Raw genomic sequence first — 14,600 nt, 5'->3', positions numbered from 1 at the left:
CATGGGTTTGTTTGGACATCCGTATGGTCTCCTTAAATTGTAAACTGGTATGAATATATCTGGGCACTTGCCATCTGCAGGGCCACAGGATCCCTGCCACTACTTGCCCCGTGTCGTCCCCAAATGTGTTCCAGATGGCTGGGGGGAAACCCAGAACAGATTCAGGGGGCATGGCAAGGGAGGGGGGAGTTCCACTGTGCAAGCAGAAATCCTTGTGCTGATGGAGCAAGTTAGTTGGATGCTAACTCATATGAAGATTCAAGTGTGAAATGTTCATATTAAAATTCTTACCTATTGTTTGGTAGAATGCACCATCCACTATGCAGGAATTTTATTTCAGATTTCACTAGGGGCCATGCATCAACCATTTTGGAGGAGAACAAGGGATGCAATTTATGCATAAATTTATATCCCCCTGATGGATTCAAGCTTACACTACAAGACAGCAGCACATAGTAAGTGTGTTTTATTGATGTCATTGGATTGGATTCAGACTTCAATTATTATCCTTTAAAAATAACCGTATCTGGAGACTTCCCAGAAGTGAGTGCTCAGCTGGTGACAGTCTCTGAGAGATCTCTGCCTCAGAGGAAGCTTTTTTCAGGTTAAAAGCCAGCCAAGAGGAATCTTTGACTGGCTTAAATGTTCTCCAAGGTATAGGAGAACCGATCAGATTTTCCACAAGACTTCGTTGAGCTGTCGGCGGCTGGAATTGATCAGGAAATCCCTGAGATAAGAAGGCATGCCGATCGGCTGAAGACGGAGTCAGGACTCCCATGCAAGCTGCCCTGGAAAAAAGCGAAGCGTTTTTTTTTCTTCTTAAAAAAACGTCATTAACCAGCGAGCCCACTTCTGTCTAAATCTTATCATTTGGCTTAAATTACTACAATAAAAGAGATTTGTTTACGAATCAGCAACTGAGAAACCTGGGTGAGTCATACTTTTTCTCTTTTAAATATAATTAAGGAAGAAAGAAAATGTAAACAACTTATTTACTTTTTTTTACGACAAAAAGCTGGCCTGAATTTGGAGTTTTAAAGTTTAAAAACGGATGAGAGGTAATTACTATTTGATGGAAATATATTTTGGACTATTTTTCTCCTTGGACCTTTTTTTTTTGGACGAATCTGCTGTTCGTATATGTTACTAATCGTTTGGTGTTGGGAACCAGAATTGTTTTGCATTCTTGGACGTAGATAAGAACTGTGCTGTGCTGGCTGGACTATAATAAAAGGCCTGGAATATTAACTCTTATGTTGGTGGAGGAAAAAAAAAGAAACAGATTGCCTCTAGGTTTTGGAACAGTGGTTAATATCAGAAATTAAAGGCTTCTTTTGAAAATGACAACTAAAAAAGCAACTAAGGCCCAGGAGCGAAGACGTTCTATTGACCCACAGGAAGGGGCTATACCCCCAGATATGTTTCAAAAAATAATGGAGGGGATTAATGATATAAAACAGGAAATGAAAACTGAATTGATGGACATAAAAGTCTATATTAAAACACAAGTGGATGAGATTAAAGGGACAATTGGGCAAATAAAGGAGGATGCAAAAAATACTAAAGAAAAGGTACAAATCTTGGAGAATAGAACAGATATACTAAATCTGGAATTAGACAAAAACTTGGACTATATGGCTGTGACTGAAGTGAGAAATAAAGAATACTGTTTGAGATTCCGTGCAATCCCTGAGGAATCAGGTGAAGACATCAGAGATAAAATTGTTAATGCTTTAGCAAAATTTCTGGATTTGAATGAAGATCGGATGGAATTTGAAATAGACAAAGTTTATAGAATTAATTCCAGATATGCAACAATGAAAAAAATAACAAGAGATGTGCTTGTTCGCTTTATAAAGAAGACGACCAGAGATATGGTATTACAGCAACACTTTAAAAATACCTTTAAAATTTATGGTAAGGAAATACTGGTGATGAAAGAAATTCCTATTAGACTTTTACGTAAGAGAAAAGAATATGCTTTCCTTACAGAAAAACTTAAACAATGCAAAATTCAATTTAGATGGGATGTTCCAGAAGGAGTGATCTTTACATTCAGACAACAGAAATATAGATTGAATACTGTTCAAAAAGCAAGGGACTTCTTGAGAAAAGCTTCAAAAGATATGGATGAAGATAAACTCAAAGATATGGACATAATTCCTGGGGAACAAAGTCAACAAGGATATGCAGAGGAGGGGAAGGAAGATGATGGATTAAAAGGAGCACCAGGCACATTTTAAAATACACGCTTAAAGATGGATTACAAATACCTAACTTGGAATATAAATGGAGCCAACACGGCGCAGAAGAGAAAGAAAGTGTTTCATTATTTGAAAAAATTAAAATTGGATATAATTTGTTTACAAGAAACTCATATTAAGAAGAAAGATTCCAAATATTTGATTTGTAAAAATTTGGGTGAAGAATTTATTTTGGCTGGACCAAAAAAAAAAATGGAGTTGTTCTCTACATTAACCCACAATTGCTTCCTAAATTGGTATTACTGGATGATAGTGGTAGATTTGTGGGGGTTGAAATTACTTTACAGGGTACAAACATTTTGATAGTGGGTATTTATGCCCCCAATGAAGATAAAACAAGGTTTTACACAGGACTTATGGAAAAATTGTCAGAGTTTTCATATGATCATTGGTGTGTCATGGGTGATTGGAATGGGGTAATCTCACCAAAAATTGATAGGCTTTCTGAAAAAAATATCAAAGAGACACAGGGTAAATTACCGAAGATTTGCTTTGAATTGATGGAACATTTAGAATTGGTGGATACCTGGAGATATATAAATGATAACGCAAAGGAATTTACTTATTTTTCAGAAAGACACAAAACATTTTCGAGGATTGATATGATTTGGATGTCTAAAATCCTAGCGAAGGATATTTTTAAAATGGATATATTACCAAAAACTTTTTCGGACCACAATCCTGTGATATTAACTTTAAAAAAAAAAATCTTGGATTTAGATGGAGACTAAATGAATCTTTATTACAGAATGACAAAGTAGTACAAGAATGTAAGAAGAAATTAAAAGAGTTTTTTGAACATAATTTACATAAAGGAACAAGTGAAAATATTGTTTGGGATACAAGTAAGGCATTTATGAGGGGATATTTCATTAAATGTAACTCTGAATTAAAAAAAAAGAAACAACAGAAAATGCAATTAATTTTGGAAGAAATAAAACAAAAAGAGGAAGAATTGAAAAAGAATCCAACTAAAGTTTCTATTGTAAATCAAATTAAAATGCTACAGAAGCAAGTATCAATGCTGACAGTTAGAGAAATTGAAAGGAAACTAAATTTTGCTAAACAAAGGACTTTTGAATTTGCAAATAAACCTGGGAAATGGTTAGCATATAAATTAAGAAAAGAGCGTCAAAAAATATTATTTTAAAGATACAAGAAGGAGATGAGACGCTGACAGATAATGTAAAAATCAAAAAGATTTTTCATCAGTATTATTCAACATTGTACAAGTGTCAGGAAATTCCATCTGAAAAAATAGAAGAGTATATATCTAAACAGAATTTGCCTAAAATTACAGACTTTCAGAGACAAGCCATTAATGGCCCTATTACGTCAAGAGAGATATCTGAAGCTATAAACAAAATTAAATTAGGAAAGGCGCCAGGACCAGATGGGTTATCTGCAATGTATTATAAATGTTTGGAGGAAGAACTCTTGCTACCTTTACAGTCTACAATGAATCTTATTCTGCAAGAGGGAAAGATACCGGATAGTTGGAAAAATGCTAATATAACATTAATACCTAAAGAGGAGCAAGATTTAACTAAAACAAAAAATTGTCGAACAATATCTCTATTGAATAATGACTATAAAATTTTTACAATGATCTTGGCAGAAAGATTGAAAATAATATTGCAACAATTTATTCAGGAAGATCAATCAGGGTTTTTACCTAAAAGACAATTACGTGACAACGTCAGGAATGTCTTGAATGTGTTGGAATATTTAGAACAACGAAATGATAAACAAGCAGCTTTGATTTTTTTAGATGCTGAAAAAGCATTTGATAATTTGAATTGGAAATTTATGTTTCAGGTTTTGGAGCAAATGGATTTTGGAGACAATTTTATAACATGGATTAGATCGATTTATACATCTCAGAAGGCTCAGATAATTGTTAATGAAGATTTAACGGATTCATGTGAAATACAAAAGGGTACAAGACAGGGATGTCCTTTATCTCCTCTTTTATTTATTCTGGTCTTAGAAGTGCTGCTTAGAGATATAAGGCAAGATAAAAGAATTTCGGGATTAAAGATAAAAAAAGAAGATAAATTGAGAGCATTTGCTGATGATTTGATAATTGTACTAGAAAACCCTTTGGAACGAATTAATGTATTGATGGACAAATTAAAAGAATTTGGACCGTTAGCAGGATTTAAGATCAACAATCAAAAAACAAAGATGTTGGTGAAAAATTTAACTTTAAGGGATCAGAAAGAGTTAATGGACAAGACAGATTTTACAATAGAGAAAAAGTTGAAATATTTAGGTATTATTATGACAAATAAAAATTCAAAGTTGTTTCATAATAATTATGAAAAATTATGGACAGAGATTAAGAAAGATTTGCTAAGATGGGATAAACTACAATTGTCATTAATGGGTAGAATATCTGTGATAAAAATGAATGTATTACCGAGAATGATGTTTTTGTTTCAAACAATACCTGTAATATCCTCTGATTTACCTTTTAAACAATGGCAAAAAGATATCTCTAAATTTGCATGGCAAGGAAAAAAACCAAGAGTTAAATTTAAACTACTACAAGATGCCAAAGAAAGAGGAGGACTGGGATTACCAAATCTGAGACTTTATTTTGCTGCTTGCTGTCTAGTCTGGATAAAGGAATGGATCTTATTAAGGAATAAAAGACTATTGGATTTGGAGGGCCATAATTTGAAGTGGGGATGGCATGGATATCTATGGTATGACAAAGTAAAAGTTAATGTGGATTTTAATAATCATTTTATAAGACGTCCTCTGTTGAAAATATGGAATAGATATAAACCAAGGCTTTATTCGAAAATACCATTATGTGTCTCAAGTCAAGAAGCGTTTTACAGAAGAGAAATGGCTGGAAAAGAGAAATGGCTAACTTATCAAGAACTATTAGAAAATGTACATGGAGAATATATAATGAAAGAGAGAGAACAACTAATAAAGGAAGGATATAGTTTTCAATGGTTTGCCTATTTACAATTGTTAGAAAGATATAAAATGGACAAGAAAATGTATGGGTTTGAAATAAGTAAATCTGATTTTGAAATAGGATTGTGTACAAATGATGAAAATATAATTGCGAAAATGTATAAACTCTTACTGAAAATGGATATGGAGGAAGAACAAGTAAAAGAGTGTATGGTAAAGTGGGCAAAAAAAATTGGTTATAACATACAAATGGATCAATGGGAAAATATGTGGAAAAAAGGCTTGAAATTTACACTATGCTATAATCTTAAAGAAAATTTTTATAAAATGATGTACCGTTGGTACATGACTCCAGAAAAGTTGTCAAAAATGTATAGTAATGTTTCTAATGTTTGTTGGAAATGTAAACAACAAGAAGGATCATTTTATCATATGTGGTGGCTGTGTAAAAAGGCAAAATCATTTTGGGCACAGATAGGTAGGAAGATGCAAAAAATTCTAAAGATAAACATTCAGTCAAAACCAGAATTTTTTTTATTGGGTTTTATGGATAAACAAATAGAAAAGAAATATGGAAGAATAATATTATATATGATTACGGCAGCAAGATTATTATATGCACAAAAGTGGAAAATGGAATCAACACCAACAATGGAAGAATGGCTATTGAAATTAATGGACTTAGTAGAAATGGATAAATTGACATGTTTACTTAGAGAAAAATCGACAGATACATTTCTTAAGGAATGGAAGCCTCTCTTAGACTTTTTGTTGAAAGATCAAAATAAAATGATGATACTGGGATTTGACGATTAACTAAGATAGCCTATGGAGAAAAGGGATTCTGTATGTACACATTAAGGGACAGGTTTGATGTATATTATATACTTATAGCTGATCTGCGACAAATCGGAAGTCAACTATTTTATTTTTATTTTTTGTTGTATGTTTTTTTTTACTTTGTTTTGTTTGTTTTTTTGAAAAATTTGAATAAAAATTATTAAAAAAAAAATAACCGTATCTGAATCTAACCCACTATCTTCATAATAATATCTCATAATAAGTGGAATAATGTTATAACGGAGGATAAGGCTGTAGATGGGTACTAGGCATCATGACTATGCTCTGCCTTCACGGTCAGAGACAGCATGCTTCCCAATAGTGATTGCTGGAAACTGCAGGAGTGCAGTGTTCTTGCACTCAGGTCCTGCTTGCATGCTTTCAAGAGGCATCTGGTTGCCCACTGTGAGAACAAGATGGTGGACTAGATGGGCCACTGGCCTCATCCAGCAGGGTCTTCATATGTCCTCAGTGTTATCAACCAAAGAAAAACAATGCACCCCTCCCTGTCCCCTTTCCTCAATTTCTGTTTTTGGCAGTCCATTATATAGATTATAATAATATTCTTTTAAACCGAGATGTAGCTTTGACAAATGCATTATTGAATAACTTTCCTACTGACATTTTGTACTTCCATGGTAATTTCTGAAGGAGAAACCATGTGCAGGAGGCAGCCCTGTAGCCACCTTTCCTTGTTTGGTGTGGCAGCCAGTCAGACAGGCCATTTTTTGAGGGGAGGCACACATGGCCAACCAATCCCTCCCCCCACTCACTAGTGGAGATGATGTGAGAGCCAGGCCATGGGAAGGAAAAGGCATGGACCTTTCCCCTTCATTCCTCCTGCATGCAGAGATTGTGTTAGCTTACATCATGGGCTGTGTAAAGGTCAAGTTAATAGAAAATTTAGTTTGACCATCAGAAATTAAATGACTGGCATAATTTTTGTTTCATAAGAAGAAAAAGGATGTTACTGATACATTGAACAAGGGGATACCAAAAGGTGCAAAACAAAATAGTTCATGCTATGTCTAAGAAGTTAAAAACTAGTGCGGAGCTTATTTTCTGAAAAATTTGGTTTCAGTCTTGTATAACAGCAACACCAATAAAAAAATAAAACCTAGTTTAGAAGCAGAGTAAGAGCTAATTACAATGTAACAAGGAAAGTGGTGCTGAGAAGAATATTCATAACTTCCTTGTTGAAGTCCATGAGATGAGTCATTAACTTTATAAATTATTTACTGCATAATAGACTTCCTTTCATAAAGTTATAAAAGTGCTTGATAAACATGAAAGCTTTCTGAATGGTAAATTCACAATACAGCCTTTCAGAGAGAGAGAGAGAGAGAGAATGCATAGCACCTAAAAATCATGCTTTAGGACTTCTGCAGCTTTTGTTTTTTCCTAACATTAATGTAAATTTTTTATCAGAATTAAGGTTAGCTTAGCTATCATTTCTATTTTTTTACTGCTTGCTGGCTTGATATTTCTGACCAGAAAACACTGAAGAGGCCTCATGTTGAGCTGCACATATTGGAAAAATTAGAAATTAGACCTGACTTGGCCAGCCAGCTGGCTATAGCATGCACAACAGTGTTTCTATTTCTCTAGGGCTGTTTTTATTCTCTGCTATCAAGAAAAAGAAGAAACAATATCCATGTGAGTACAGTGATTTCTGTAGAACAGTAAAGGGTAACTTTCGCCCCTAACCTTACCCTTCCTTCCCTTCTTTCCCCCTCGCTGCCCCTCTCCCAAGTCAGTTTCACCTATCGTAAGCATGATTGTACAGGAGTATATCCTACTGAACTCAAAAAGCATGCAAATGATCAGACTTGCCTTTCCCTATGTGTTGGGCCAGTGGCAACTTGCGACAACCCCATGGTCGTCATGGAGGCCATGAAGTCCCGAGCTGGAACACTAGAGGCAACCTCAGCATGGACATTGAAATCACCTAGCACTATTGTTCTGGGCTCCTCCAACATCACAGCCAAGACGGCCTCTGCCAGCTCAGTCAGAGAAGCTGCTGGGCAGCAGGGTGGATGGGACACCAGCAGGAACCCTAGTTTACTGTCTCCTCGGCCAGACACCAGGTGCAGGCCCTCACAGCCAGCTCCAAGACAGAGTGGTTTCCTGGTGACAGAGATGGAAGTTCTGTAGACCACAGCAACTCCTTCCTCCATCCCTGCAGCCTGTGCTGGTGTTGCTCCAAGTATCCAGGTGGGCAAAGCTGGATCAGATCAACTCCTCCCAGCTCACCTACCCAGGTCTCAGTAATACACACCAAACCGGCACCTTCATCCACAATCAAATCATGGATAAGAGTGGTCTTATTGTATACCGATCTGGCGCTAAACAACACACAGGCCAGTGGGCACAGCAGATAAATGAGGGACCCATCCATGAGAGGAGTGGCAGCAAGGAACAAGGCGCAGATAGCCTTGTCCTCGTCTTCTATGGTAATTCACCACATCTCCATGGCTATATTTCCCTCTACCCGTGATCACTGAAATTGGCGTGGCATCATTCATGTTCCTCCGTACTAAGACTCCTCCTAAACACCTGATATTGACCCAACATGAGCCCACCAACAAAGCCTGACAGAGCCAATTACCCCAGAAGGCCTCTCTGAGAATTAGGAATAGTCATACCCATTCAAACTTTTTCACACAGGGCCCATCTACTCCCCCTCCTGTCTCACACCCAGGGAGGGCCAGCCTTCTGCCAGTTACAGACTCTCACTCTGAAGGCACCTGGTGACTTTCTCCTACCATTCAGTTCACTGCACTGGCTCTCACCCTTTGCAGGAACTACACATGCACCACATGCCCTCCCCACCACCAATCTCCTCTAGATTGGTTTAACAGAAAATTAAAGCAAACAAAAAGAAAAGTAATACAAGGGGGGTAGTGCCCTCACTCTTGGGACTCCCTATAGTGAATGTGCCAGGGGAGCAGGAGACCTGACCTCCTCTCTGAGATATTGTACTGCCCTGCAAATTTGTAAAAATGCAAACACAATTTGGGTTGGTCTTTCACAGTCCACCACTCACCATATGTTCAGAGGCACATGTTACCAAATTCTTTCAAGCTACAGAGGAAGTGGATTGGACTGTGAAAGACAAACCCAAATTGTGTTTGCATTTTTACAAATTTGCAGGGCAGTACAATATCTCAGATCTACAATCATACTACCCTGAACAAGCCCAATCTCGTCTGATTTCGGAAGGTAAGCAGGGTCAGGACTGGTTAGTACTTGGATGGGAGACCACCTGGGAATACCAGGTGCCATAGGCTTAAAGGAAGGCAAAGGTAAACCCAGAGCTTGGAAAAGTTACTTTTTTGAACTACAACTCCCATCAGCCCAATCCAGTGGCCATGCTAGCTGGGGCTGATGGGAGCTGTAGTTCAAAAAAGTAACTTTTCCAAGCTCTGGGTAAACCACCTCTGAATACCTCTTACCATGAACACCCTATGAATACATCCAAAAGATACATAAGGTTGCCATAAGTTGTAATCAGCTTGAAGACATATAACAACAACAAAACAATATCTCAGAGAGGAGGACAGGTCTTCTGTTCCCCTGGTACATTCACTCTAGCTGCCCAATTTCCCTGCTTTTCAAATTTGATAGAAATACCGTTTGGCTATAGGTATGTTCTTAAACTTCAAGGTTTTTTTGCTTATTAGTCAATAGATCTATGTGTGGAAAGACTGTGAGCTGATCTCAGTTCTGATAGCCCTGTGCCCAGCAAATTTTCAGAGACACCATGTTCTTGCATGTATGTGCTTTGCAGCTGGATGTAGTTGGTGGCTCTTGAGGTTCTAGTACAGCCTTTCCCAAATAGTGGGCCACCAGCTGTTGTTGGACCACAACTCCCATCAGCCTCAGCCAGCATTGCCAATGGCCAGGAAAGATGGGAATTGTGGTCCAACAACATCTGGTGGCCCACTAGTTGGGAAAGGCTGTTCTAGTAAAACACAGAGTAGATCCCAGACTCTGCAACAGCAGTGGTCTCCTGTAGATGGCAGCAGTGCCACTCGCTAAATGGGGATGGGGCAAGGTACCTGCAAGTTCAAGGTTGTAGGGCAGTATAATATCTCAGAGAGGAGATCTCCTGCTCACCTGGTACATTCACTATAGATCCCCAATTTCCCTGGTTTTTAAAATTTGATAGAAATATATGTTCGCTACAGGGACATTCTTAAACTGCAAGTTTTTTTGCCTGTTAGTGGATAAAATGTATGATGAATAGCAATAAACAGAGAATGATTTAATACAAGAGAAATCTAGCTTAAAGGTGCCATATATATCTTGAAAGCCTCTGGCGTGTGCCTCTTGTGGGCAATATAATTCTAGGATATATATTTAATCAATAGTCTTGCTGTGTAATATTTTCCTAAGGCTTTTGTCATGCTGTAGTTTGCATCATGATGACAACCTTCTAAATGCCGCATGGGCATGGTGGCGGGTAAAGTGGTGGGTGAGGCGGGCAGGCAAGGGGTGAGGCAACTGTGACAGCCCAAGCAAGCTACAGAGAAACAGAACAGGGCAGCTCATCATCAACCATCCTGGTCTACTACTGCCACTGCCCGAAATCACCAATGCTGCTGCTTCAGCCTCAGTGATGTAGGATGCAGTGGAAAAGCAGGACAGTTGATTTCTCTCTACAGTTTCAGCTTTGGTCATTGCCACCCCACAAGGAAGACTCGTGACACAAGATTGGAATAATGTTATATTTATTAAATATAACATGCTAAATCCAAAACCAGACAGCCAAATTCAAATATAAGTACTTCGGGCAGGTGAGGCTAAACCTAACTACGTGGGACTACACGCCCACCTTCTTAAGGCATCTATTCACCTCATTGCATAACTCCACAGTCAAGGATGCGGGTGAAATCCCCCCTCCTTGCTTTTGGAGCCAGGTGCGTGGTTCCAACCTCCACACCATGGCCCCACCATACAGGCGTTTACCATGATGCGCAAGCCAGTCCCACAAGGACACCATCCAGATCGCCACCATGCATGAAGCCCTGATGGTTCCCTGTGGAGTGCCCCTTTCTCAGGATGCCTTAACCGCCTAAATATAATCCCCATATACCTCACCTGCCCGAATTCTATGCCCGCCAAAGCTGACACAACCCAACCCATCCAAAGAGCCAATCGAATTAAACCCAAGCAGCATGGAGTAGGCAAAACCAAAGGGATTCTGAAATCAGGATCCCCCCCAAAAAATTCCTACTCGGCCCCATTCTGGCGACCAGCAAAAGCCCATACTGACAAGGGAGAGAGGGTGGGTGCCGCGAGGCGAAAAAGGCAAGCGCGGGAAGGAAAGGAGCAGCCTTATATAAGGTGTAGAAATGCCCTTCCCTATTGGGTAAGCGATCTCACGTGGCTTCAAACGTACATAATTCAAACCCTCATGAGTCCTCCCTATAATAATGGCGGCGGCAAATACGTCCCCTTTTAATAGGAACGACATTTTGCTTCTTAATCAACCAGACCACTAAATATATCCAATGTTTCTGTGCTCTCAAAATTTATCTCCCAAAGGCTTACCAAAGGCTTTGTACATTCCGGGCCTGAGTGATCAGCAGCAATACATTTCTTGTGAAGCTCTGCAGCGTCTGTTGTCACTTTGAACACCTCTTCCACTGTAGCTTTCTGCAAGATCTGAGAGTACAAGGCCAGGAGGCTAGAAAAAACGTGTGAAATTAAAAAAAAAGGTTTCCCCTGTTTATAACTATATGACTATATAACTGTATATGACTTCTGAGTGCCAACACATTATTTAGGGCACTTAAGCCAAAAGGGGAGAGCAGCACCTCTCAGTGAGGAACGTTTGGGCTTTTTAACTGAGACAAAATGGCAAGTAAGAAAGGACAGGACAGAAGTGTATAAAATTATGCATAGCATGGGAAAAGTGGGCACAGAACTCTTTCTTTCTCCGTGAACCCACGGCCATCCAATGAAACTGAAAGCAGAAGATTCAGGACAGAGGAGAGGAAGTCCTTCACACTTACATTGTGGAAAATGCTACCACAAGATGTGGTGATAGCCACCAATTTAAACATCTGACAAAAGGCTATCAATGGCTACTAGTCCAGTGTCACTTTTTTGACTAATCCAGTCACACTTTTGAGTACTATCCACTGGGGAACAACAGCCAGAAAGGGGTATTGCACCTATATCCTGCTTGTGAGCTTCCAATGCGTAACTCGTCAGCTTTTCTAGGAACAGAATTCTGGACTAGATAGACCTTTGGTCTGATCCAGCAGGGTTTTTCTTAGCGGCAGGTCTGCAGGTGTGGAGTATGAACATAGTGGTTTGGGGGAATGTGTGGGTTGGGGAAAAAGGGAATGTATAAGTGAAAAGAATGCTTCAGAGCTCTGGTTTTCAAAATGCATATTGAGAAACATTTGAGGAAGGAAAGGGGCTTCATGAGAAAAATGTATGCAGTCTTTATGAAGGAATTGGCCTTATTCACGTGACCGACAACTGCAAACAACTATTGAGGGATATTCTGAGAGAAATGTAGTCAATTCAAATTTGCCAGGACTATTGGACTATTAAGTAAATCTTACTTGAGTCATTATATGAATTAAGAACATAAGAACATAAGAAGAGCCTGCTGGATCAGGCCAGTGGCCCATCTAGTCCAGCATCCTGTTCTCACAGTGGCCAACCAGGTGCCTGGGGGAAGCCCACAAGCAGGACCTGAGTGCAAGAACACTCTCCCCTCCTGAGGCTTCCGGCAACTGGTTTTCAGAAGCATGCTGCCTCTGACTAGGGTGGCAGAGCACAGCCATCATGGCTAGTAGCCATTGATAGCCCTGTCCTCCATGAATTTGTCTAATCTTCTTTTAAAGCCATCCAAGCTGGTGGCCATGACTGCATCTTGTGGGAGCAAATTCCATAGTTTAACTATGCGCTGAGTAAAGAAGTACTTCCTTTTGTCTGTCCTGAATCTTTCAACATTCAGCTTCTTTGAATGTCCACGAGTTCTAGTATTATGAGAGAGGGAGAAGAACTTTTCTCTATCCACTTTCTCAATGCCATTCATAATTTTATACACTTCTATCATGTCTCCTCTGACCCGCCTAATTCTAACTGATAAATCAATTAACACTGTATACAATAACATTTGCATAAAAATACTTGTGATTGGTTTCAGATAATGGCAGCATGTGTCACAAGACACCATATTAGAGAGCCGTGGTTTAGATAGGTATGGTTCCAGGCTTGTTGATGGGATCTTCCAAGCTAAGGCGACATTAATATTGGAAATGCTGCCATTTAAAATTTCCCATTGTGCCTAAGAGCACTATCGTTCTCGGACATTCTGGGAAAGTTAAACTGGTGACTTCTCACACAGAGAATATCAGTACAGAGTGTTTATGGAAGGCATCAACAGTTGTCAGCCCTGCAGAGGTGTTGAGATCCTGACAGTTGCCCAAGGGTGCCTGGTGTTGACACTGAGCCTGTTCTTGGTTTCAGTCTCCCTCATGTATTGGAGAGAATAGCAGCGGCCTTTCTAAATCAGAGTTACCTTCTGCGGTTTTTTAAAGAAACATTTAGCATTGTTTAAAATTGTGTTGCCTGATTAATTTGGGGGCAAACCTATTTGTTGAGCAAGTGATTTTATCAATTCATCTAATTGATTAATCAACTAAATATTGAATCTTGATGTGGATGTAGCTACATTTCATACAATTTTGTTATTTACAATCCAGATTGTTAATGTCCTAATAGCTCATAGTCATAGTTGTTGTGGTCATTTTGAAAGCACCTTTCTGAGAAGACTTACACTGCTTTGTACTCTTCTTCTTTTAGTTCAGAGATGGTGCCATGGTCTCCTGTAAATAGGACAATAATAAAATCTTTAGTCAGTGCTTCTAATAGTGTTTCTTACAGTGCAATCCTATGTATGTGCATTCAGATGAAAGCTCTAATGAGTCCAGTAGGGCTTACGCTCAGGTAAATGGGTATAGAATTCCAGCCTTAGTCAGTTAGGAAGGGAAGCCATGCCCCCGATATAGACCTGGAATGCATTATCTTTGTCCTGCTCAACGTCAGAGCTCCAGTGCCAAAGAGGAACAAGCAGTGGACCCTTTCTCAGAGAGGAGGCATTTGGTTCTAGATTTCCCTTTCTCTCCACCCACAGAGAGGCAGATCCAATAGTTCCTATGGCCCTTGGACATCCTCTCAGGGGCCATAGGATTGCACTGATGATGACTTTATTATGTATTAGTTACCCCTGTTTTTATTGTGCACTTTACTTACCTTCTATCACTGTTGCAAATAAGGTTTGCACAAGACAACTTAGTCCCTCATCTTTCTGTTAAAATATTATGACAATGGCAAAAAAAAACCCACCTGTCCAATGAATCTGATTTATGGCACACATATGTTTTTAAAAGTTTCTTACCTACATCCCTGTAGCTTCTGGGCAGGTGTTTCGACTCAGCCAAGCTTACCAAGAAAAGACAAGAAATGAATGTTACCCACTTCATGGTTCCAATTTTTTTAGGGTCTGGAATGTACAAGGTGGAAAGAGCAAAGGGG

General features: G+C 39.0%; 1 protein-coding gene and 1 pseudogene across 2 annotated transcripts in view; one reads left to right on the top strand and one right to left on the bottom strand.

Annotated features, from left to right (window-relative positions):
* The window catches only part of LOC133365966 (albumin-like), a 37,573-nt gene extending 22,973 nt beyond the window's left edge, over positions 1-14,600 (bottom strand). For both annotated transcript variants that reach the window (XM_061588487.1, XM_061588488.1), the window contains exons 1-3: positions 14,464-14,600; positions 13,843-13,891; positions 11,595-11,730 (exon numbers count right to left, since the gene is read on the bottom strand). In XM_061588487.1, coding sequence (XP_061444471.1) covers positions 11,595-11,730; positions 13,843-13,891; positions 14,464-14,548 — 270 coding nt within the window. In that variant the 5' untranslated portion in view covers positions 14,549-14,600. The remainder of the gene's footprint in view (positions 1-11,594; positions 11,731-13,842; positions 13,892-14,463) is intronic.
* Positions 9,210-9,328, top strand: LOC133368096 (5S ribosomal RNA; annotated as a pseudogene).

This window comes from Rhineura floridana, chromosome 11, assembly GCF_030035675.1.
Source record: "Rhineura floridana isolate rRhiFlo1 chromosome 11, rRhiFlo1.hap2, whole genome shotgun sequence".
In the NCBI taxonomy this organism is placed as follows: domain Eukaryota; kingdom Metazoa; phylum Chordata; class Lepidosauria; order Squamata; family Rhineuridae; genus Rhineura; species Rhineura floridana.
This window is presented reverse-complemented; position numbering and strand designations above follow the sequence as displayed.